The 26,297-nt window shown below is 39.2% G+C and overlaps 2 protein-coding genes and 1 long non-coding RNA gene across 3 annotated transcripts in view; all 3 read right to left on the reverse strand.

Moving 5' to 3' along the window:
- Positions 1-3,309: 3,309 nt before the first annotated feature.
- The window catches only part of LOC140944037 (pyrethroid hydrolase Ces2e-like), a 32,442-nt gene continuing 9,454 nt past the window's right edge, over positions 3,310-26,297 (reverse strand). The window contains exons 4-7 of the mRNA XM_073393145.1: positions 24,915-25,201; positions 23,924-24,625; positions 22,969-23,192; positions 3,310-4,052 (exon numbers count right to left, since the gene is read on the reverse strand). Coding sequence (XP_073249246.1) covers positions 3,869-4,052; positions 22,969-23,192; positions 23,924-24,625; positions 24,915-25,201 — 1,397 coding nt within the window. The 3' untranslated portion in view covers positions 3,310-3,868. The remainder of the gene's footprint in view (positions 4,053-22,968; positions 23,193-23,923; positions 24,626-24,914; positions 25,202-26,297) is intronic.
- On the reverse strand, positions 4,842-9,577 carry LOC140947910 (pyrethroid hydrolase Ces2e-like). Its single transcript, XM_073397132.1, has 4 exons — positions 9,168-9,577; positions 7,526-7,812; positions 5,985-6,686; positions 4,842-5,069 (listed from the first exon to the last, which is right to left on the reverse strand). Exons 2-4 carry the CDS (start codon positions 7,748-7,750, stop codon positions 4,842-4,844), a joined length of 1,155 nt encoding a protein of 384 aa, XP_073253233.1. The 5' UTR covers positions 7,751-7,812; positions 9,168-9,577.
- Positions 10,196-14,611, reverse strand: LOC140944047 (uncharacterized). The gene is made up of 4 exons (XR_012166661.1): positions 14,482-14,611; positions 13,511-13,641; positions 11,219-11,242; positions 10,196-10,489 (listed from the first exon to the last, which is right to left on the reverse strand). It is a non-coding gene; the product is annotated as an uncharacterized lncRNA (long non-coding RNA).

Here is a 26,297-nt window from a genome sequence, read left to right on the forward strand (position 1 = left end):
TGTACAACTTAACAGTAGTCCGTTTTAATCCTGAAAAAACAGAGTTTTCTCTTTTGCTAAATATCCCCCGTCCCCCCTATTCAATGTTGGGATATAACAGAACAATTGCGCGCACAAACATTAACGTTTTGATCAACATTGGGCCAGGGGTAGGGGGAGGAAGAAAAAGAAGAGGTAAAAAAGGCAACCTTCCCAACACTTTTGACGATGATTGTAGGAGAATAGGAAATCAACTTTAAACGCATATAAAACTTGTCGCATTTAACATTTGGTTGAGATATCTCGCCCTGGAACTGTGCTGATAATGCACTTTCCAAACTATATAAAAAATTTAATAAAGGTTATATTTCGGTAAAATCATAAATACATGTAGGAGAATTTTGCATCTGACGTGCGTGACATTTCATAGCGTGACCACAAAATCCACTGGGTGAAAACGCTTTCTTCTAAGAACGCCAGAAGAAAAAATTTAAGGCCTTTAATTTTCCTCATGAAGCAAGAGGACGTTTCCTTCGCGTGGACTATGTAGAAGGAATGGCCACAGCTGGTCTGTTTCACCAGATTTAGCGAGAAGTCATGAGGGTATTTTTAAGTAAGAAAATACTGTACGATTGCTGTCGTTGTCATGTATACATGCATCTTTTTCATCAGCGGCATTATTCCTGGTTAACTTTTGTTGTTTCCTATCAGCGAAATATTTTGAAAGATGTTACAAATACAAATGGCATAAAGGCTGCCACAATAAAGTTTTTTTTTTTTCATTCCGGCGGTGTTAAACTATCCTAGAAAAACATGAAATTTGTAGTTGTGAGGGAGGAGTGAGATAAGTGCTGAATTAAAATCTTCTAGACTTTATTTTCGTAAGGCCTGAAAGTAATACGGAACCTCTATAAAAGAAATTATGCAGCCATGTTCAGAGTTTATATAAAAATTGCTGTGCTAGCGTCGCCTGTCAATCATTCAGATAATTTGAGAACAGTAAACAACATGGGTTTCCACATTACTCCACCACATTACTCCATAAGAAAATGCGAAATATATGCACAATGAACCAACTTTCAAACAAGAAAAGGGCAAAAACATGTAAACCATGTAAGAATATGGACAGCTTTTGTCGCATTTATCTACGGGGATAAATTTAACAACTGTTTCCCAACATTACTCCATTTAAACAGTGCCCCATAAAGGTCAATTAGCAAAGTTAGTTTAATTTTAACGCTATCCATGGAGTAATGTCGTATTTTACTTAGAATTAAGCTAAAATGTCTATTTAAATTCGTTTGGTTAAGTCCTTGCAAAGCCCCCAACAAGTCCATTAGGCTATCTTGTCGTTAGCACTACTATAAAGGAATTATTTTCGGCTACGAAAATGGAGTAATGTGGTGTGTGATGACTTTGCGTGTGTTATCCTTTTTAATTAGGTTAACGAAGACAATAGACGCCTTAATCTAAATCAAGAGCGTACTATGTTCTCGTTTTCTGAAACCAGTTTCGAAAAGCAGTGCCACAAGGGCTTAACTAGAGTTATTCAGCTAGAGAAAGTAGCCTCTAGAATTCAGCAAATTTCCACTCAGCCTCATAGTTTGCTCGCGTGGCAAATGGGCATGTGCTGAATGTTGTAAAGAATGGGGGAGCTGCTAAGGAATATGTCAGCTGCAATGTAGCGATCCGAATGATTTTTTGGGGAACTGGTGAACGCACTATATCTTGCTTTAACATTTAAAGCATATCAGCCTATGCTATAGTCAATAGCTTTCACCGAAAATAATCTTGCACTTGTATTTTGAGCCTCTTCCTGTGCCCCATAAAGAGCAATAGTTGTGCTTACCGGCTTGCAAAACATGCCGAATATAAACAGGCGTGTGCCCCAAAAATTGTCTTAACAAGGTACGGCAAATATTTTTTTTCAACAGAGTACTGTTTACGAGTGTTTTTTGAAGACGTTTCTACTGACAAAAAGTCGTCGATTTTTGACCTTTTACTGCCACACCCAGAATTTTCAGACAATCACAGACAAAATTAGTTGGGAAGGTTGTACAACTTAACAGTAGTCCGTTTTAATCCTGAAAAAACAGAGTTTTCTCTTTTGCTAAATATCCCCCGTCCCCCCTATTCAATGTTGGGATATAACAGAACAATTGCGCGCACAAACATTAACGTTTTGATCAACATTGGGCCAGGGGTGGGGGGAGGAAGAAAAAGAAGAGGTAAAAAAGGCAACCTTCCCAACACTTTTGACGATGATTGTAGTTAAGTATTTACTTTAGACATAAATAAGTGCAGGGTCGAAAGTTTTCAGTCCTCCGTAACAATGTCCTCGCTCCACAGATTCTGCAATCCTTTCGGCCAGCACTAAGGATTAGTTACCCGTTGATACTCTAGGGAGGTGTTTGTTGGTACGTAGGCTCTGAGAGAAACCTACTGAGATGTCAAAAACTAATTCAGCGAAAAGAGAACGGTTGTACCATTTTCTTGAAAAGCTCTTGGCGGGAGGGGGTTGGGGCACCCCTATATGGATGTGCCGCTGGGCAGGTTATGGTTTTTGTCTCTCTGTCTTAAACAGGGTATATAATGTCCTGTGTATCTGTCCTAAACAGGGTTTAATTTCGTGTGAGTCTGTGCTAATTATCATTGTTTGCTCGATTGATTTGATTGATAATTGACTTGCACTCCAAAAGCAATGACTTTTGCGCGAATTTGCTTTATCTAAAACTAAATGGCGTGCATTTTATCCTTTGTCACAAACTGGGTAACAAAATTGAAGGTGTTGTTCTAACCGGGGATTTATTAGTATTTTAAGATTTTTTGGTCCTAAACAGGGTCAGGGTTTCTAAACCACAGCGGCTCACGTACACCCAAATATTGGTCTAGAACTCTCCCCCCAAGGGATTAGCTCCAGTTTTAATTCAAAATTAGCGAGTCACTCACAGACAGTCCCTGCATTTGAATCCTACTTTAATTCATAAACTTTACTAACTTAGAGTAAAGTAATAAATTTAGACAAAGATAAACACACTATCTTATTAAAGGGACTAGTATACAACACTATAACAGAGACGTTGCCGGACCCTGCTTGTAGCTACGTTAGTTACTCACTTTCTTATTACAAAAACTTTACATCAAGTTTAAAAGTGAATAAATAGTCACCAGGGAACGAGGAGTTCATGTTAATTGACCTCCAGGTCTTAATCGCACGTTAACAGTTCTTTTAAAAATTTTGCACGCTAACGAAGCAAGAGGTCATTGAACTAAATAATTTCAAGCTGACAAAATATGCATGGAAATACTATTACATGGGGCTTATGAATTTGGTTATTTATTGACTTATTTATTTTTAAACAGCTAGTAAGTTATGCAAATACTACTAAAATTTAAGCCAGCGAAAAATTAATATTTCTTTGCTGGGTTAAACACATGTCAGGCTTACTGTGGTAACGAGTAAGTGCTTCATAAGTGCAATACGTTCATGTAAATTTTGTTTAAAGTTACGAGTTTTTAGCACTTTTTGTTCAGAAGAAACAAAACAGTACTAAAAGCAACAGAAGGATTGATTATTGTAGTACATTTAAGCCCTCAAGTGTCAAAAATAATATTTGTAGTTTCTAGACTACATAGCACCGACATAACAGTAAAGCGGAATTTCAGTAAAAACGAAATAGTAGCCAGTTGAATGACGTCACAGGTTCCCGGCAGCACCAATCCCATAATATGTAGATCGTCTTGTAGAGCTCATCCCAGGTTTACTAGTAAATGCTTCCCCTTTTTAAGATTACTCAAAGGAAGACGTTATAACAACCTATCCCCTTGCTCCAGCAAAAAAAAGAGAAAATTCTTTGAGCAATAGTTAAACGAACTTGACGCCTTGGAGTTAAAATGCCGAGCAATGCTTTTTAGATTTTCTCATAATCCTTGGAATGAAGTTGTTCCAAAATGCCACTTCTTTTGCTCTATACTTATTATTTTCCTCGGGCTTCACGTCAAGGGCCAGGTAGGATTGGTTTTCTTTGGTGAACTTTGGCCACTTGACAGGAGAATCGCGGCCAGTAGGATCCCTGAAAACGAGGCAAAATCATTTAATGACAATATGATAATAACCTAAGTTTATGATCATGCGTAGATCACACAAGTCTGCATTTACTTAATGACGATATTATAATAACCTATATTTATGATCATGCCCAGATTAGACAAATCTGCATTTAAGAAGTAACGTAATCATTTCGACAAAAGAACGTTTACCCCTTTACATATTAGGGCTTGCCAAAGAGACTTTTGGGTTTTCCTTTGCCTTTACGCGCATCTTGCCAGGCAAGAGAGGTTGTCGTCTCCCATGTCCGTGGCCTGTTCAAGGCCTGCAGGTGGTGGGATGGCGCAAACAGATGTGAGTAGCAAAAACGGCGAGGGGGAAGGGTGACTTGGTGCTAAACGTCACTATCTGAACGCTCGGAACAGACTATCATGTCTGGAAATGATATCTCCAAATTGGAAGTGAAATGTGTAACCGCATTTCAATGATTATAGAATACCTTATAAGAAATACAGAATACCGAAAAGGTGAATCTTTCTCCGAAAAAGAGTATCCAACTTAGTTTGAAACCTTTAAATAAACAACTGCTGGTGCTGTCAACGGAGATCGTGTAAAAGGAAATAAGTTTCATTCCATTGACACATGCACTATGGGATTTTATTCATTGTCTCAACGGTTCCTGCACTACACATACCTTAAATGTCTTAACTGATTGTAACAAACAAACAAACAAACTGACAACAAAAAAGTTAACGTAGTTAGGGACGCCTTTGAAGCCTGAAAAGTGTTAGGACAAAACGCCTTTCTGATCTTCTTACCCAAACTTAGCAAAGTCTGTCCACAGCTTCATGATGTACCTGCTGAGTCCCGTCTCAATATCAGAATATCTGGGAGTGAAAGACTCTACCAGAGGTGAAATTTTCGCGAAAGGTGCTCCAAATACAAAGCCAATGTCATCACCGTGGATTGCACCTGTCAACTCGGGAAGTTTTGAAAAATCAGGACGATGCTCAAACACGTAGAAATAAACAGACCTTTCAGCCTGGAGAAGAAAGAGTAGTGAGACAATTAATAGAGTCAGTTGGTGCCCCTTCGGTATTTTTTGACTGGTCAAAGTACAGGTATTTGTATGGACCAAGAGAATGGGGAGAAATCGGACCACGGTTAATGCGACATTTGCACGATTTGCACTGTAAGTTCCAGAATCCTTTCGTTTGTTGTTTTCTTTTACAAATTAGGGTTTAAAACTTAGCGGGAGTAAAAGCTAAAACGAAAGAGTTCTAGTGGTTGAAGTCAAATGTCGTTATAGTGAAAATATAAGTGGGCCATTTCCCTTTCAGGTCTTCTGATCATTATCTTTTAGTTAAAACGTCTAACTTCCATTTACGTTAGCCGGCGATAAATTTCATCAGTTTGCTTTCATCATGGAATCTTGCAAAAGAAAATATTTCGCCGTACTGAAGTATAGAGTTACGGCGTCTTCGATGAGTTTCACGTGAAACCAATGCCTCATAAAAGAATAAGGAAAAAACTATTTTGGGATGTGAAATGGAATTGAGTTGAAGGATGAATTGATCTGTTTCGTCCAAAAAACCAAGTTATATCGATGGCGTGAGCAAAATGATTCCTACTCGTCGATACAAGGTTTTCAACCAATTTGACTGCAGCAACGACTAATTTATCCAGCAATCAAATTGAATGGTTGGACCAGGGGGAGGGTCGGGCGGGATTTGAATTTTATTTTTGGGAAGATTTTGGACAGGAAAATAATTCAAATTTGATAAAATATCCGTTTCTGGAAATAAGGAAACTGCAGTTTGGTTCAAAATTTGTGGTGTTCAAATGCCGCACCTATGCCCGAATATCCCTCTTATGTCCAAACATTGATACCTGCATTATGAGATAGACATTTTGGGGGCTTATGAGTCAACGTATTGAATATGGCTACTGAGAATACCTCAGCTAAAGCTATTGCCTCAAAAGTCATTGGTGCCACAGTCATAAAGTCACTTTCAATCATCCGGTCTCTCGCTTTTGTGTCAGAAAGATCTGCGTACTGGTACTTAACCAGCTCGTCCACAATTCTGTTGTCTATGTTTCCATATTTGAGGGTTTTTGCAATGCTGCTTCTCGCATCTTCTGGCCTTTGAATGACATCTAGAGATGACTCGTGGGTTGTAAACCCAGTCATAATTTTAACATTTGGAAACAGTTTTGTCAAAAGAGAATGAGGTGGTTTTCTCCCTTTCTTGTGATATTCATACAGCTCCTGAGTAGATTCTTCTAGAAAATCATCATCAATAACTGGGTTGCTGAGTTCCATCAGAGCTTTGGCGTGTTTGGAGGAGATCCAAGATTGCAACTGAATGATGTCCTCAGCACTTTTACCACGAAGACAGTCGATGAGCTTGTCGTTAAAAGGGCATTTTGCAGCAGCAGCTAGCTTTTGTACTGACTCGTTGGCTGCCTTTCTTGGTAGGTAGGGAGCTGACGCTGCACCGCTTTGCATGATGGCCCTTTGGAACAGATGTTTTGATTTAGGCGACATTAGATGCAAAGCGACACTCGTTGCCCCTGTACCTTGACCAAACACAGTCACTTTGTCGGGATCACCACCAAAGCAGGCAATATTGTCATGGACCCACGTCAGTGCTTGAATCTGTAGAGAAAAATACCGTATTTATTCGAATAAGCGCCCAACCTCGAATTAGCGCCCACCTCGAATAAGCGCCCACCCCACCCCACCCCGCCCTCCTCCCACTCAAACTAAAATACCACCCCCTACCAACCCCGCAAAAAAAATAGAATGATTACTAAAAGTGACTTTCCCGAAGACGGAGCTTTCTTCAAGTATGTAACAGAAACCTTGCTTTGTTACATCTTTGCGTTTTGTTGCGAATTTAACATACTACTATTGCTGAAAATGGTGAAAATTTAAAAAGCCCTCAGCCTTGATTAAGCGCCCTCTTGCAAGGTCCAAAAGGTTTGCACATGGCCTCCTTTTTAAAGTGAGTTCAGAGAGTTAAGGGGCTGATCCAGGATTTTTCTTAGGAGAGGTTGCACCACTAAGGAATGGCGTAACTGACTGGTGACGTAAACAAATTTTAATAGCGAATTCGAAGATGTCTTTTGACTAACCACTAACATAATTTGAACTGCTGAGAATACATATCTCCATATTTTGCAGAATACCAGTGGTCAGGAGCACTCTCAGGGGAGGAGGAGTGCGCATCTCCTGCGCCCTCCCCCTAGATCCACCCCCGGAGTTCGGGCACTCGGAAAGATGAACATTGGGGAGAATGGGGTGTGCCAATCAACAGAGCAAAAGAACAAAGGAAAGGGGGAGGGGGCAAGATATTGTTACAACCGTTGCGAATTCCGGGCCTCGCCCGCCACGAGAACACGTGCTTGCGTGCCTCCCAAGGGTGATAGGTTTGCTCTTATTTTATCCTCTCTTGAGTCGATTTAATGCAACATTTCTTCACCGACGCTTGTTACCTGATCAAACATTCCGTAATTTCCCGTTTTGTTTGTCCCAGGAACACTGCTTAAGAATCCCAGAATTCCTAGCCTGTAGTTGAATGTCACAACAATGACATCATTGTAGCCTGCTAAAACATGAGCTGGATATTCAGTAGAGGAACCAATGGAAAAGCCACGGAATTTAGGGGAGGAACTGAAACTGGCCAAACCAGTGCCATGAATCCACACCATCACTGCCATCTTGCCCTCTGTGCCACTAGTTGCTGGCACAAACACATTCAAGAAAAGACAATCCTCATTTTCTGAAAAAAAAAAAAAAAATTCAAAACAAAACAAAAACGAAACATCCATATCAGTAAAATAAGACAACGGGAATTTCTGCTGTAAGGGAGTTACCCTCTCTTTTTGAGAAGACCGTTAATATCTCACGTCTTTTTCTCAGCTGATTATGGTGATGATGATGATGATGATGATTATGATGATTACGATGGTTCAAACAGGAAGTGCGCTACAAACCTGTTTTGACCTACTTCTTTTGTTTCTGCATTGCCTTTTGAAAGTGTGAGAATAATTAACCGCTATGAAGTTCATAAGAGACCGAAAACGACGGTAGTCTTTGAAACCTCGTTTTTGCTCGCAAAGCCTAATGGGTACCCCACTTTTCACGGGCGACGTTTTTTAATGGGCACGTTTCTGTAATGGTACTCCCTTATATGGCCTATACGAAGATATGTCGCAGGGCATAGAGTGTGGTAATTGACCTCTGCCCTGAACAGGGTATATAATCCCATGTGAGTGTGTCCGTCACGATTGATTTGATTTCCAAGATAAATATTGTTTCTACTCCACATATACAAAAGCGTATAACGTGAAGTTACCAATAAATGGCTTTAAAATAAGACGGCGTGCATTTTGCCCTTTGTCCTAAACAGGATAATCATATTTAGGGTAGTGTTTCAAACAGGGTATGTATTTTAGGAATTTTTTTGTTCTAAACAAGGGTCAAGTTTTTTGCAACGTGAAATGAAAGGAACCAATATGACGGAGTGTGGAGTCAAGTGAAGGCATATCTTAAATGTTTTGAGTCCTGACTTGCAGATGCTCTTTCCGTGCGTAGCGGTCGTTGAATTCACGGATTAAGCTTTGAATCTTTGAATGTGCCATAGTCTGACATACAACCTTTTACCCGTTTTTGTGGTGTCTATAAGTACTCTTTCTTCGCCCGATGTATACTTATGCGGAAAAGTCTTCCATGTACTGCTGTTATCGCTCCCTCTTTGCCCGTTTTTAAGTCCACAGCCAAAACCTATCTGTCATCGCCCACCATTGCCACGATTAGCCTATGCTATTCGCAATTAACCGATAAAGATTAAAGATAAAGATCGTCCATGAGAGCTTTCAAAAGCTGGCTCGATGCATCCGATAATACTGTTATAGAGGGTCCCCAATAGGGTTCTTCAATCCCGTAATCCCAACCTAAGATTTCGAGCAATCCCGTAATTCCGAGGGCTATTTTTGGCATCCCACCTCCCGCGCATACTTTTAATCCCGAATTCCTCCCTGATTTTGCTGTAAAATCCCGAATCCTGAGCTTCAAACTAGGGAAATCCCGTATCCCGGAAAACCTATTGGGGACCCTCTGTTATACGCCTCTTACCTTTTCCTATTTCCCTCTTAAAGTTAGGTGTATCAAAGCTCGGTTGTGGACACGCCGATCCAAACTCCTTCGCTTCCCTTTTTCCTGACCAAGGTTTAAAGGATTTTGGACGAGCAAACCTCAATTCGTTGACCGGTGGTTTAGCGTACGGGATACCGAGATATTCATACACTGATTTGCCATTTGGTAGCGTCTCAAGCTTGCCAACAATTGTACCTGATGTGGTTTTTACCTCTGGGTCGCTGGCGTTGACCTAGTATCGAAGGGGTTTGTTTAATTTTGTGAAACAAAAGCATTAAAAAACGGACAGAGGCAGGTGCCGACTATCCTGACAGACAGATCATTGGATCCTGGGGACTAATGGAGGTGAAAAAAGGAAAAATGTTAAAAATACTTACCTCAGGAGACGGAGTTGCTTGTGGGCCTAAAATTAACAATCATAGATTCAGTATATTACTTCTATCTCTATAGAGGACAGAGTGAAGAAGGCATCTCAGTTTTATTACCAGAAAAAGGTGCTGTTGATTGCTCTTATCTCGGATTATTTTTGTAACGAAAAATCAGTTTTTATTTACATGTAAAATTTCTTCTATCAGGGTCTTTTTTTATTAAAGAGCCACTGCATATTATAATTCTAATAAAAGAGGTACAATCATACCCTCGCTCGTAACACTATTTCACTTTGTTAAGCCCAGCAGCAGTCTACGATATTTTATAAGAATCGAGGTTTTAAGAATATTTAAACTAAAGAATATTTTAAGAATAAACCCAAGGCCGAAGCAAGAAGAAAAGGATATAATTTGGTTGGTGGAAATCTGTAAACACAATACAACTTAACCGTGTAAAAATATACCTTTCTCTAAACGACAAAACTCTTAACCAAAAGAAAAAAACCTGCACTAGGTATAGCCAAATGTTCAATGCTAATGATTTCCATGATCAATTATCATTATAATTCTGTGTATAGTCTTACTTACACTCTAAAGAGTAAATGATCTTGGCTTCAGATACGCGGACGTCGCCGTAGTCAGTTGTGTGCACTTCACAAACAAAGGTCACAGTTTGACCCGTCATTTTCTGTGGCAAGGTGCGTTTTATGCTCAAGGTGCCCTTGGAAATGCCCAACACCTGAATCCTCTTGTCTTCCAGAAAACTTTTCGATGTCCCACATTTATTACGGTTACAGTAACCGATAACCGATCCTTCCACTTTCCAAAACAATTCGTTGAATTTGCTTCGGTCTTTTTCGATTGCAGCACAGTCCAGTGTCTGGATATTACCTTCATCTCTGATGGAACGTTCTTGCCGTTTAATGACAGAACCTTAAAAATATGTGATTACAAGTTTGTGAGACTTCCTCAAAGGATCTTTAAAAAAATTTATTACAGGATTTTATCATTGAGAAATTTGATTATTCTGTAAAATCAGTCGAAACCGACTCTTAGCTGAAGAAAAGAAAAATTAAGATAATAGTAATAAGAAATTGTGGATATGGCCCAATGTAGAAACTTCATGGGAAATGCGCGCGTAAGGTATTTATGCCAACTTATTTGGGTATGAAAGTTTACGACATAGCTTTTCAGTAAGTATGTCTTGGTATGTATACAATAAATCAGTCGACGGGGCAAATTTGTTTTCCTTTCATTGGCCAAGAGACCACCTCGTGACCTGCAAATAATGGTTTGCTCATTCGCAATGTCACCCAACTGTGCTTGGCTGCAAATAACATTCTGTTTCTGCTGAAATGAAACCACGCTTTTCTCCTTCTTGCAAGACTGCCCACCATGTGGTATCGTTTGTCAAAACTTGTTTTACTCGATAGTTTATTATAGTGAGTTAATTGTTGTTTTTGCTTTGTTTCCTGTATTATAATAGTACATCGATAGAAATTATGTCGAGGTCTCTTCGAGTTCGCTATCACCTGGCTATGACTATTACCCTTGCGGGAAATCCGCCAGGGAATTTCTCGGGGAAAACGATACTGACAGAGAATGCCTTTTCTGGAGAATTCATGTAGTCGGCGCTCGAAACATGTAAAACATCATTCCTACCTGATGTGTAATGAAGCAAATTTCCTGTTGGGAGAGCATAAAATAGCAATTAAACGAAACCCTGTAACACTTTCACTTTCACAGGCAAACCAATATATTTCATATACTTTTTAAAATAGACATATCATATTAACATTACTAAACATTGGAATTGCTTCTTTAACCCGTTACAAACCTGTTTCGTGCTAAATTTGCTAAATTTGATTATTTTATATGAAAAAAAAAAGCTAATTTGAAACAAGTTGGTATACTAACTTTCTTTAATACCATGTGAACTGTCAACGGCTTTAGTCTGCCTTCGCGAGTCTTCGACAGTTATCAGCTTATTATTTGGGCAGCTTTCAGTATAAATCACTTTAAACAAACAACCCTCTGCTTCAGAGCGTCCTTAACTGAAATAACAAGTAACTTCGTCCACGCTGTTTTAGACCGGCACTAGGTACTGGAAGTGACCCGAGGATAATTAGTATTCAGTAGTCCTTTAACATAACCTATTCTCGCCAAGTTACAGTGCAAAGCGACACGTTTCTTCTCATATACAAAACTTTTAAACTAATCATACTAGTCACGCAAAGAGGTGCTATTGATAAAAACTCTTGAATGCAGAGGTCCACTTAACGCGTAAAAAAGCCGACTGGTTCTTTTTTGTCGGATCTCTTAGGTAGAGATGGTAATGCCAGACGTCGCTTGAACCGTATCGATCGTTTTATTGTATAATTATTTACCTATCTATCATGCTATCTATTGTTCTCATTTTCAGTATGTCAGTTTTAATAGATCATTAACCTTTCAAATTTTAGGAGCCATTATAGTATTCTTTTTCAGTGTAGCTCTGGCCCTGAGGAAGGCTAAATTTGTTAGCCGAAATATAAGCCTTAAATGAATCAGCCCTTTGCCGTATTGCCAGCCTTGCGTTCACTTTTGCTATTAATAGTTTTCGCTTTCACTTGAACACAAATGGCCCGCCAAGATCGGATTCACGAAGCCCACTGCCTGAAGCACATTGAAGCCATTTCCATGTAATACTTTTTTTTGTAAATTCACAGAGAGACATAGACTTTTAAACTGAATAACTTAAAAACTGTGTCCATAAGATCTTGAAAATATTGTGCTAACGAAGCAAAGATCAGCCTTATTAAAGCGAAAGCACTTTCATATCCGTTTGCGTGATCTTTGCCCGAGGCAAAAGATCCTCTGGTTCACTTCCCATTTTTATTCCTTTCGTTCAAAGAATTTCAACGGATATTTATAGTTTCCGGCTTAAATAAAAGGGAAGACTTATACTCTCCCCTTATATTTTCAAGTTCTCATCTGAGGCCGGTGGCTGATGGCGGATGCAATATCACTAAAGAGGGTTTTTCCTTTCGATATAACAAAATAAATTCCATCGTGACTCCGGCAATGTATCGAAACAAAATGAGTTGGTTGGCTAAAATTAGCTTTTGGTTACCTACAACACGAATTTCCCGATAATAGTTTCTCGTTAGGGTGTGAAATTGCAGTACTAGTTTAACCCACGATTACGTTGTCAACGGTCAAATGATTATGTTGTTTAATTAATTTGCATTTAAGTAGCTTGGCCAAATCCGATATGCAGGCATAACTGAAGCTGTACAGAGGTCTGGGAGAGTATCACTGGGAAATTTAGGGGGCGAGAGGAAGGGTGGCGAAGATATATACCCTTTTCAGGCCCAAAATGCAGTAAAACGACCATACCCTTTGGCGCTGCACATTTCCGTTTAGCGCTTATGCAGTCTAAAGGGACCAGAGGGGCACCTGTTCAGTGTTCCTTTTATTGAAGCACAGTAGGGAAAAGAGAAAGAGCAAGACCGAGAAGGCAGTAAGAAAGGGACTTAGGGATGTTTTCGACATGCCCCTAACAGACGTTGGAAGATTGGCAATTGATAGAAATTGTTTCCACTGTGCAAGGATGCAATGTCCTCTGGAGATAAGAAGTCAAAGTAGTATTTTGAATATGATAAGACAATATTTTTTTAATAAAATAAAGGACTCACTAAAGGATAAGATTTAGACAGTCCTGGTCTGTGCCGTTAAATGGCATCATGCATCCGGCCTTAACAGCCTTTAAGTGAACATATAGTTTCATTTTTTCAATATCTATTTTCCATTGTTTGTTTAAAAGACTGAAGCTGATCGGAAATACTAAGTAGGGATCACGCCTTAACTTCCTCGACACTAGGGGAACACTTACTTTAATCCAGTTTAGTCTTAGCCCAGAAAAATTGGCAAACACAAAACAACACCAAGTCACGTGCAATGCTTTCAACTTACCCCAAAGAAGCAATAACCAGAGAGCTGAACTAGAGCTCATGTTGACCTTTCTCTAAGGAAATGATTCTTGAAGTTGCTGAACAAGTTTCGCTGGTGTAATGCTTCGCCGACCAAGAAAAATAAGACTGACTCTGCAAGAAAAAGAGACGAACTAATTCGTCATCAAGAGTCGTAAACGGGGCTTTCTCTTTCGACGTCAACTCAGTGAAGAAATCAGGTGTATCACAGAGTAAAAGATTCTTGCGATCGAGAAGCGTTTTTTGGCAATCTAGAGAACCAATGTTGAGTCCAATCTGCACCCACACTGATTATATTGTTTGAGCCTATATTATATTACTGAATCATTTGTGCTCTATACTCTGAGAGAAATAGCCCTCAAAGAACAAGTTTTAAACGGCTTCTCTCGTCAAATGGGCGCGCTTTCCAACTTTCTTGATGTACTCATGATTACTGCCGGGGCGTTAAATAGTCAAATTCAAAAGGCAGTTCGGATTCTTGCTTAATATGCTTTGGCATCTGTGATCAATAGCTAAAGATAGACTAAAGATGTACGCTCTTTAATGTCGAATGACAATCAATTCTCCCTCAAGAGAAAGTTGTGCCACAATAGTAGAAATAACAACTAAACTATTTCAAAGTGCATTCTCCACTTTGCGTTCCTTGAAACTTCTTAGACTTGCCAGGTTGCATCTTCTGTGTCGATGCTCAATTAACCGTTACAACAAACTTCTTTTTCATTTCGAGATTTATACCGTTTTCATCATGATGAGGCACCTCTGGCAATATCGAGCAGCGAAATAAAGGCTCCGACGTTATGTTTGGCAGTATCTTTTCTAACATTGATTCAGCTCGTTTTCGATATGTTTGCTTTCACCGATAATGATAAAGTGATCGACCAAATAATCACAAACAACAGAGAAGTAATAAATTATACTTACAAAGGAATGAACCGACTAATATGACTAACTTACCGTCTTCTATCCCTTTACTGCTAGTTGTGGACTTCGCACTAAAAGTGACTTCTTTAATGATTCACAAGTGTTTTATACAATTGATCATGTGACTAGTTTACCGATACACCCCGTAACAGAAACATAAATAAAACGTTTGTCACCTATTGTAAAATATACCCAAACAGGAAAAAAAGAGAACGATTCAATATGGGTAACGCGCAGTTTTTTAACATTTCCGGTTAGAAAGTAAATGGAACACCAGTATGGGACTTTTCGGGACCGCTTTGGATCACGCATAATTCAGTGGAAACTTTCCAGGCCGGAAAAACGGGATGACCTGAAAAAGAATGTTCCAGAGAGAAATGCATGTTCTTTTTCGTCAAACCCATCTTTTTAATACCAGTTTTGGTAAATGCGACTCCTGAAATTTTGTTTATTGTTTATATACATTACATATACCGTAAAATTCCGAAAATTAGCCCCGGGGATTATATTTTTCAAAGGCCCTTTTTGAGGGGCTTATCATAAACCCCTCAAAAAGGGGCTTATATTCGGAGGGGCTTATCTACGGAGGGAAATTTGCGTTCAAAATCGATTGGGCTAGCCTTATAGTTGAAAGTGAAATTACCGTTTTTTCCTTGTTTTACTTTGTATTTGAGGTCAGTTTTCCAAGTACAAGCCCCCGGGGGGCTTATATTTGGAGGGGCGATTTAGCGGAAGGTTTTTTGCTTTACCGGTTTGGGGGGGCTTACATTTGGAGGGGCTTATACATGGAGGGGCTTATTTTCGGAATTTTACGGTATTTTGGCATTGATATTGTTTCGCGTCGTCTGTTGAAATGGATTTCAAGGATTGAAAATGGATTGAAACTTAGGCCAACAACAAGATTCAGGACACACAGCAACCAGATAAGTACGAGACTGATTCAGATAATGAAAGTGACGAAGAAGGTGACTTTGAAGTAGATTATGGCAGGACATGCATGACCAGGTTGGGAAGATCAGTAAGCGATCATGACTGGTGCGTCTGTATCCCGAGGCTGATGTCATATTGATGGTTATACGACTTAATCTATAATTTGTACTTACAGCAAAAATCGGTTAATAGGGGTCTTAATAGCTATCGCTTACCCATTTTTAGTACTTCGTTTACATAATTATGTTCTTTTCTATATTTTCAGTTGCGTTTAAATTGTACTCATGGCGGATGTGAAGTCATGTAAGTTTATATCAATCGAGTGTTATTCCGTCATATCCCGAGTTTTCTTTGCTTCAGCACCCGTATCACTTTTGGGGGTAGGCCCTACTAAAATCAAGATTATCTTGATTTTAGTAGGGCCTACCCCCAAAAGTGATACAGGTGCTGAAGCAAAGAAAACTCGGGTTATGACGGAATAATATTCGCTGTAGGAAAGTGAAAGTTAATAGTTAACCAAGTTTAGTAAACTGAGAATTGACCCCCAAAATAGTAGTTAACTGATATTTGGCCGGAAAATTAGTAGTTAACTGAGCATTGGGTACCCCCAATAGCACCCTTGTGAAACTGAACCTCTTTCATCATAGACAGCCCAACTCACGAGACGAGTTCTGCCACCAGTTGCGCTAGACGAAGTTGGAAGAGACTGGGCCTTTGAGGAAAGTGGTATCGCCGGTTCTTCTTCCAACCGTTGGCAATCCAGAGGCACTTAGATTTGATGTTCTCTCCTGTGTATGCTTGTTTTCTTCAATGAAATTTGCTCCTGTTAGACTTTTCTTGATACCGCTCAGATCAGTGTAAGTGCTGTAATTCCCTTTTCCTGGCCTTTCCAAGAACTGCTCCAAAGGACATGCTCGGTCACGCGTAACAAGTTGACGTTAGAATAAAAAATCTCAATAACACATTATTTCCCGTAACTCTAGCTGGGATCGCGTTAAGTGACAATCCACATTAGTCAAGCACCACAAAGCACTGAATTTCCTGACTGCCGGTATCGAAATAACGAAAGTGCTGCCTTCATCATTATATAAAAAAAGTTATTGACAAATGAAATATGCTTCGAAATAAGAGACACATTGACCAGCTGATTGACCTTAGACCAATTTCAATTTTCTTATTTATACATTGTACCGTAACCAGCATTGAACTCAGACAACTCATGGTGAATGTATTAAATAAACATTTATTTCGTGTAAGACTTGTAACTCTGAAGTGTCAGTCTACAAATCAAGTACATTTTCCACCAAAGACTGAATTTCTTGACGGTCAGTGTCGAAATAATGATGGCATTTCGTTCATTGCAACTCAAAATGGTATAATTTATTGACAAATAGGCTTTAAAAATAAGAGACATATTGACCAGCTGATTGACCTTAGTTCAACTTAAATTTGCCCTAACCATTAAAACCATCGTGAATGGATAAAGATATGGATTTGATCGTGATTAATCAACAGGAAGAGGAACAACTAAGATCACAAGGCGTTCCTAATATCAGAAACCGGAAGTGGTTTAATTTTGAAAGCTGACTGGTTTGGTCTTTCTTGATTCCTAGAAGAGAATATGTTTGCGTGCGGTGGGAGTTTATTTTTCTTGACTGATCAATTGCAGGAGCCCATTATCAGGGGCACCCAACAACGGTTTCCTCCTAAATTCATTGAAAACACTTTTTAGGTTATCCAGAGTATTTTTAGATCTCTAGAAATGCATTGTAAGCGCGCTATAAAATTTGCATCTGTTCGGTCATCCCAGGGGAACTTAAGTCTTTTCGAAATTAACAGGCAGTATTGTTTTCTCGAAAATTTTAGATGCCGTTTTAAGTTTTACGAAAGTGAGAATTTTTCTGATTCCTCTCCCCATCGCATTTTCGGTTTCCTTTTTTCTACGAAAATAGCCTAACCTGGGGACTGAAATGCGAAGATTTGAACTTTAGAAAATTGTGGGGAATTAATTACATATGCTTCGAAAATTGAACATGAATGGAACGATCAACTAGAAATTTTTAGCCTTTCTCAAGCTATAGAAAATTCTCGGGAATTTTTGCTTCTCTGAACAGATATTATACAGAAAACAGTCGTTGGGTGTCCCTGCGTTATGGGCTCCTGTCAATTACAAATAAACTCAAAAAGTACAGTAGAACCCCAAGTATAACTCGAACTCGGATAACTTGAACTCATCGCTAATTCGAACCATTTCCCTTGGATTTTTCAGTCACCTTTACTCGGCGAACTTGAATTTGGATAATCCGAAATTTTCGGTATCACTAACATAGCAGTTATTCCTCTGATAGCAATTCTCCCCAACACACTGCCTTCAGTTTGAGTCCTCATTCAAGTGTGTTTTTGTTGCAAACAAAGAGGGAAAATTATAAATTCCAAAAACTACACTACTTTGTAACAAGACTATGGTTTTAAAAAGATTTGCTAAGTTCAGAAAATAAAATTTCAAGTTTACACGTTTTGAAAAGGACCACATCTGGCTAAATTTGCTTCAACGGGAATGTGTAAAATCAGGAAAATGGAGACATTTCTATTTCTGCCTTTCTTTTGGCCACTATGATCAGTTTTTACAATACAGTTGCTTGTAATTACCTTTGGACATCAACCTGCCACAATTGAAAAACAAGTCTGAACTGCAAGTTAGTTTGTGTCTGTATAAAAATCTAGTTACTGAAATCAAACTCTCCCAACCTAACATTGCCTTGTACTAGTGGATATACGTGGATATGAAAAACACTATAAAGAATGTAAAATGATATATTAAGATACTATTATTTGTAGTCAACAATAACACTTAGAAACTCGTGTTGAGGCTGGCAAAAGCATTTTTTAAAGACCATGAACCTTCACTGACTTTGCTGTTGCAACAACTGGTAAAAGGGTCTTAAAATGTGAGATCACCTCCCTGCAATTGCACTGAAAGAGAGTATGGGTAGTAGGACATGCACATTGTTCATTTCCCTACCCTTTTTAAGCCAAGTAAGAGACCTCACTCTATAATCCTGATTCTTTTCATTTAGCTTACAGAATTAGCTTTTAAACTTAGAAATTAACATGGAAAAAAACTTGAAAGAAAAACATGCTTGTACCAAAAATGTAACTATAGACTGCTATTCATCAACCTTCACAGCCCAAACAGACATTTTGTTCAAAACTTTAAAGGGCGAAATGGTCACCACCCTATAAATCATACCTTGTTCAGCAGCACATACCCATGTAGGCCAAATAAGCCAAGGGTAGTACGTAGCGTAGAAAGCACTGCTGAGGGGACTGGGCTCAAGGGACAATAACTTCTTTTGACTCTTGACAAAAAAAATCAATTTTACCTTGTTTATTGAAGTTGTACATCAGATTCATAACTTACACAAACAATTATAGTTGTACATTTTTCAAGCTCCTTCTGATTCTCTTTATAAACTTTCCAACACATTCAACGCTTTGTTCTTTCTGTTTCTTGTACTTAAGTCCTTTGAGGGATTTTCTCAACGCATACCCCTCTCTGATGTACTCACTCTTATTAGCAACTGGATTAGCCCATTATAATCATTTCAAGTATAATTTCAGAACTATAGCTAATACGGTAATTTTTTGTAAAAACAGTTTCAAGAAAAAACATGAAACCAAAGTCTTTATCACCCCCCCCCCCACCCCCCCCTAGAGGAAAAATCATGGTCAGTTTACCACTAATATCGGCAAACCGGTCGGCCCACGGTTTGGGCAAATGCTATTCAAAATTCAGGACTAGCAGATTTCATCCCGGAATCGCGTTTACCACTTGAACAAATCAGTTCCATTTACCGAAAAACGTCCACGAAAACCTAAAACTGGTATCAAACGTGACTTTTGAAGAATGAAACACGATTTCAGTTTCGTTTGGAACATTTTGTCTGGAATAACAGGACTTCATTTTCAGAAGTTCCGTTGCCCCGAAAATTCTCCGATGAAACGATTCAAAAAGTCGTGTTCCATTTACTTTCCGACCGGTTTTCCCGGAAAGTTTTCGTGAATGGCAAACAAACCATGTCCCTGAAGTCGCAGTGGACACTGGCATGGAGAGGAGAAAAACGAGGGCGAGTACAATGGCGACTTTCTCAGTTTTTCTTCAACTGTTTCGCTTAGTGTATGTTCTTAGTTGACAATTGTGAAATTGAATTAATTGACTTTATTCACTTTATCTTCGAAAAAACAAACGAAGGAGGAGAAAACGGTTTACTAGATGTTACCTACGAGCTGAGACCCTTCAAAATTGCGAGTTTTTGACCAACATGATTCTAATATGTAATCAACGTAAACAAAGGGGACCCTACAACGTATGTACCGTGGTTGAAAAACAATCGCCAAGCGACAGTTTCAGTGTTAACATTATACCAGATAGCTCTTGCGTCGGCACTAAAAAACCATACAGGATATGGCTTCTGTTCACACATGAGAGCGGTAATGTCAAGGCGATTTCTGTAACAGAGCGAAGCTTGGCCATTATAGGTGCATGTCACATGCCATTACATGCGTTAATTCTGACCAAGTCTGTTCTTAATGGCTTAAAGGCACCTACGCCACTGGCAAATTGAGTATTCAATCGACCAGGATAACTCAAATTGCTTTTCGTTAAGGTACATTGTATTGTGAAAGGTTTGAACTCAGGAGTCATTTCATAAGTAGGTTGAGTTTTGATCGTCCTGAATAGGACTCAAGTTCTTTTGACTCTGAAGGTGACTACCGCACAGGTTGTCGAAACGTCAGTCACTGTCGACAACAACAGTCCTATTCAGGACTACGTTCACCCGGACGATCAAACTCAACCTACTTATAAACATTCTGTACTGTTTTGTTCGAGCTATCAGGATCTCTTTCATTGCTAGTTATCTCGTCGGCTCCGTGTTGCTATAAACCAAGTAGTTTTTTAAAAATTTTGCTGACTTAATAACTGAATACAGCGTGAATAATGTTCTCTTCGATTCTCTGAACAGCGCTGCACTATGTCTCCAAAAAAATTTCCTGTTTTTACTTTACAAAACCAGGTTTCTCCATGGAAAACCCTTTTAATAACTTAGAAATCTCAGCTTATTGCTTTCATTTTTAGTTTCAAATTGCGAAGCCCCGCCAACCATTAACATTGGGCTAAATTTTTCTTCTCGTTTATCGAGCAGGAACTGTTTGACTTGAAAACTATAATTTGCAGCCGTCATCAAATAGTCCAAAATACGAATATATTTCGTTTACCCGCTTGGCAAAAATCCATATCTGCCCTGTATATAATCAGTCGGCTACAACCGAATACTACTTAGGCATGTTCTCACTGTTCCATGAAAAAATACAATCATGCTGAAGGGTATCGGGAGCATCATTGTTCTGGTGGTTAGAGCTAATAGAAACATAAACTTGTCTATCGTCATCATAGAACATACAGTTAAGATTATAACCGTGTATCACATTTTCAAGAGGGCAATATGCAAAGTAAATAGTAAAAGTCCAAGTGTGGAGCCCTGTGGGAAACCGTACTCTAGACATCTGGACAAAGATGTGCTTTCACCAAAAATTACTCTCAGAGAGAGGCCCGATAAATATAATGAGAACCATTTACAGAGCAGTGCTTGAAAAGTTAAAATGTGATGTCAGTCTTAATAAGAGGGTGTGGTCTACTGTATTGAATGCCGCTGACAAATACTATTACATGGGGCTTACTAATTTTGGTTATTTATTAATTTTTTTATTTTTAATCAGCTAGTAAATCATGCAAATACTACTAAACTTTAAGCTAGCGAAAAAGTGGAAAAAACACATGTCACGAGTCTTGCTGTGGTTACGAGTTAGGGCGTTATAAGTGAAACAAGTTCATGTAAACCTTTTTTAAAATTATGGGTCTTTAGCACCTTGTGTCCAGATGAAACAGAACAGTACTGAAAGCAACAGAAGGATTGATTATTTAAGCAATAGAAACCATTTTCCGTGTTTGCATACCCTGATATACACACGAAAAACAGATGTCTTCCAATTTTTCTCGGTTAAAATGCCAACTTAAGCGAAAAAAATGACACAGCATTTTTGTAAAGATTTTCCAAGTTTCAGCCTACGAGGGAATGGGTAAATAAAGTATAAAGTTGTTCCATGGATAATACCCATACCCTGTCGAGTTTTCAACTCAAAAACCTTTTTCAAATTCGTGCTTGCCTGACTAGCGCGCGAAAAGCAAAACATCTCGAGGTCACAACTATGTTTACATACTATTATGCATACACGCCTCTCAGCCAATCAGAGCGCGCGTTCTATATTAGTTATTTTATAAAATAGTGCAGTTAGGTCCTCAAGTGAGAAACAATATTTATAGTTTCTAGACTAAATAATACTGACTTAACAGTAAAGCTAATTTTTCAGTAAAAACAATGCGGCACTCAGTTGAATGACGTCACCGGTTCCCAGCAGAACCAATCACATAATATGTATATCGTCTTGTAGAGCTTATCCCGTGTTTACTAGTAAAAGTTTAACCTTTTCAAGATTACTCAAAGCAACAAGATATTACAACCTACTCCCTTGTTCCAGCAAAAAAGAAAATTCTTTAAACAACAGTTAAACGAACGTGACTCCTTGGAGTTAAAATGCCGAGCAATGCTTTTTAGATTTTCTTATAACCCTTGGAATGAAGTTGTTCCAAAATGCCACTTCTTTTGCTCTATACTTGTTTTTTTCCTCGGGCTTCACGTCAAGGGCCAGGTAGGATTGGTTTTCTTTAATGAACTTTGGCCACTTGACAGGAGAATCGCGGCCAGTAGGATTCCTGAAAACGAGGCAAAATCACTTAATGACAGTATGATAATAACGTAAGTTTATCATCGTGCGCAGATCACACAAGTCTGCATTTAAGAAGTAACGTAATTACTTCAACAAAGAAACTTTACTCCTCTACATACAGGGCAGACTCTTTTATGAGACTTCCCAGGCGGACTTTTGCGTTTTCCTTTGCCTTTTTATTCCACAAGGTTAAGCGCATCTTACCAAGAGGGGCTGTCGTCTCCCATGTCCGTCGCCTGTTCAACCGTTTAGGTTTTGGGAAGGCGCAAAAAGATGTGAGTAGGAAAAACAGGGAAGGGGTAGGGTGACTTGGTGCTAAACTCCACCAGCTGAACGCCTGAACAGACTATCATGTTCGTGAATGATATCTCTAAATTGGAAGTGAAATGTGTAACAGCATTGCAATGATAATAGAATTCCTAATAAGAAATGCAGAGTACCAAAAAAGTGAATCTGTCTCCAAAAAAGAGTATCCAACTTAGTTTGAAACCTTTAAATACACACCTGTTGGTGCTGTCAACGGAGATCGTGTAAGAGAAAATAAGTTTCATTCCACTGACACATGCACTATGAGTATAAGATTTTGTTCATTGTCTCAAATGTTCCTGGACTAAATCTACCTCAAATGTCTTAACTTATTGTAAAAAACGAACAAACAAACTGTTAACCAAAAAGTTAACGTGGTTAGGGACGACTTTGAAGCCTGAAAAGTGTTAGGTCAAAACGCGTTTCTGATCTTCTTACCCGAACTTAGCAAAGTCTGTCCACAGCTTCATGATATACGTGCTGAGCCCCTTCTCAATTTCAGAATATTTGGGAGTGGAAGAGTCTACCAGTGGTGAAATTTTCGCGAAAGGTGCTCCAAATACAAAGCCAATGTCTTCCCCATGAAATGCACCTGTCAACTCGGGAAGTTCGGAAAAATCAGGTCGATGCTCAAACACGTAGAAATAAACAGACTTTTTAGCCTGGAGAAGAAAGAGAAGTGAGACAATTAATAGAGTCAGTTGGTGCCCCTTCGGTATTTTTTGACTGGTCAAAGTACAGATGTTTGTATGGACCAGTAGAGTGGGGGAAACCGGACCACGGTTAATGCGACATTTGCACGATGACATCAGTTAACTGTAAGTTCCAGAATCCTTCCTTTTGTTGTTACTTCTACAAATTCGGCTTTTAAAACTTAGTTGGAGTAAAAGCTAAAACGAAATGAGTTCTGGTAGCTGAAGTCTGGCCTATTCTAACCTTAAGAAGTGGATCATTTCCCATCCCGGCCTTCAGTTCATTATCTTTTAGTTAAAACGTCTCACTTCCATTTAAGTTATCCGGCGATAAATTTCATTTGTTTTCTTTCATTATGGAGTCATGCAAAAGAGCATGTTTCGCTGTACTGAAAATATAGGATGTATATAGATGTTTGGACCTGGGGGAGAGTCCGGAATAGGTGTGGGATTTGAATTTTTTTCCATTTTTTTGGATAGGAGAATAGTTTAAATTTGATAAAATATCCCTTTATGGAGATAACAAAATTGCAGTTTGGTTCAAAATTTATGGTGAAAATACCCAGAGAGGGGAAAGGGGAAGTGTTCAAATGCCGCACCTATGCCCGAATACCCCCCCCCCCCACCCCCCATGTCCAAACATTGACAGTTTTTGGGCTTATGAGTCAACGTATTGATTATTATATGGCTACTGAGAATACCTCAGCTAAAGCGATTGCCTCAAAAGTCATTGGTGCCACAGTCATAAAGTCACTTTCAATCATCCTGTCTCTCGCTTTTGTGTCAGAAAGATCTGCGTACTGGTACTTAACCAGCTCGTCCACAATTTTGTTGTCTATGTTTCCATATTTGAGGATTTTTGAAATGCTGCTTCTAGCATCTTCTGACCTATGAATGACATCTAGAGATGACTCGTGGGTTGTAAACCCAGTCATGATTTCAACATTTGGAAACAGTTTTTTCAAAAGAGAATGAGGTGGTTTTCTCCCTTTCTTGTGATATTCATACAGCTCCTGAGTAGATTCTTCTAGAAAATCATTATCAATAACTGGGTTGCTGAGTTCCATCAGAGCTTTGGCGTGTTTGGAGGAGATCCAAGATTGCAACTGAATGATGTCCTTAGCACTTTTACCTCGAAGACAGTCGATGAGCTTGTCGTTAAAAGAGCAGTTTGCAGCAGCAGCTAGCTTTTGTACTGACTCGTTGGCTGCCTTTCTTGGTAGGTAGGGAGTTGACGTCGCACCGCTTTGCATGATGGCCCTTTGGAACAGATGTTTTGATTTAGGCGACATTAGATGCAAAGCGACACTCGTTGCCCCTGTACCTTGACCAAACACAGTCACTTTGTCGGGATCACCACCAAAGTAGGCAATATTGTCATGGACCCACGTTAGTGCTTGAATCTGTAGAGAAAATATACACTAAATGTCAGTTCCAGGGGGAAAAGGCTAGTTTTGTTTTCTCCAGAGTCTAACCCTTCTGGTAAGGTGGGATTGTTTGCTATTGTTTGTTGAAAAATATATAAGAATAAAAATAGGAAGATAAACTTGGCCTTTCACTTAAATACACCATAGCCGGCCTTGTCTTGGACACCTTGTCTTGGACATGCTCCGTTGCATTGTTGGGAGGGACAAGGTGTTGTCTGTAGTGTTTCTAGCATATTATAGGCCATTTTTCACCCAAGCTTGTTACCTGATCAAACATTCCGTAATTTCCCGTTTTGTTTGTCCCAGGAACACTGCTTAAGAATCCCAGAATTCCTAGCCTGTAGTTGAATGTCACAACAATGACATTATTGTAGCCTGCTAAAACGTGAGCTGGATATTCAGTAGAGGAACCAATGGAAAAGCCACGGAATTTAGGGGGGGAACTGAAACTGGCCAAACCAGTGCCATGAATCCACACCATCACTGCCATCTTGCCTTCTGTGCTACTAGTTGCTGGCACAAACACATTCAAGAAAAGACAATCCTCATTTTCTGAAAAAAAAAAAAAAAAAAATCCATATCAGTAAAATAAGACAACGGAAAATTCTGCTGTAAGGGAGTTACCGTCTCATTTTGAGAAGACCGTACATGTCTCACGTCTTTTCCTCAGTTGATGATGATGGTGATAATGATTGTGATGATGATGATGATTCAAACAGGACGTGCGTCACAAACCTGCCTTGACCTCCCGGGGAGGTACCCCCTTTTAAGGCCTATACGAAGATATGCCACTGGACAGGGTGTGGTTTTTGACCTCTCTGTCCTAAACAAGGTATACATCGTGTGAGTCTGTCAACAGGGTATTGCCCGCACGATTGATTTGATTTGCAAGATAAATCTCGTTTCTTCTCAAGTATACAAAAGCCTATAACGTAAATTTGTTCTATTGCAATTGCCAATAAATGGCTTTAAAACAAGGCGGCGTGTATTTTTTTGCTTTGTCCTAAACATGGCAAAAAAATTGCGGGTGTTGTCCTAAACAGGGTATTTATTGTAGGAATTCTTTGTCAGGGTCAGGGTTTTTCAGCGGCTCAAGTACTCCCTCGCCTCTCCTCCCCGGGCTTGACCTAGCACAATACCTAACTCACCTCCCTACTTCTTTGAACATGTGCTTCAATTAGTCCATCCCTAATAATGTACCCAAGAATTTTCTACGTGAAATGAAAGGAACCAATATGACAGAGTGTGGAGTCAAGCTGTGAGGTATATCCTAAATATCTGAGCCCTAACTTGCAGATATTATTTCCGTGCGTAGCGTTCATCGAATTTATGGATTAAGCTTTGAATCTTTGAATTTGCCATGGTATGACATACAACCTTTTACCCACTTTTGTTGATGCCTCTAATTACTCTTTTTCCGCGCGATGTATACTTATGCGGAACAGCCTTCCCTCTACTGCTGTTATCGCTCCCTCGTTGCCCGTGTTTAAGTCCACAGCCAAAAACTTTCTGTTATCACCTACCGTGTAATCGTGCCATCCATTGCCATGATTAGCCTGCACTTTTGGTAATTAACCGATTAAAGATCAAAGACAAAGATCGTCCGCGAGAGCTTTCAAAAGCTGGCTGGACACACATCCGATAATAT

Source organism: Porites lutea, chromosome 1 (genome assembly GCF_958299795.1).
Source record: "Porites lutea chromosome 1, jaPorLute2.1, whole genome shotgun sequence".
Lineage (NCBI taxonomy): Eukaryota > Metazoa > Cnidaria > Anthozoa > Scleractinia > Poritidae > Porites > Porites lutea.

What these genes read in the sequence shown, in the direction of transcription:
- LOC140947910 (XM_073397132.1), bottom strand. Translation starts at nt 7,750, where the DNA reads ATGGCAGTGATGGTGTGGATTCATGGCACTGGTTTGGCCAGTTTCAGT. An exon ending in ATTACGGAATGTTTGATCAG is followed by an intron (nt 6,687 to 7,525) that starts GTAACAAGCGTC and finishes TTTTCTCTACAG; the next exon opens with ATTCAAGCACTGACGTGGGT. An exon ending in AGGCAATAGCTTTAGCTGAG is followed by an intron (nt 5,070 to 5,984) that starts GTATTCTCAGTA and finishes TTTCTTCTCCAG; the next exon opens with GCTGAAAGGTCTGTTTATTT.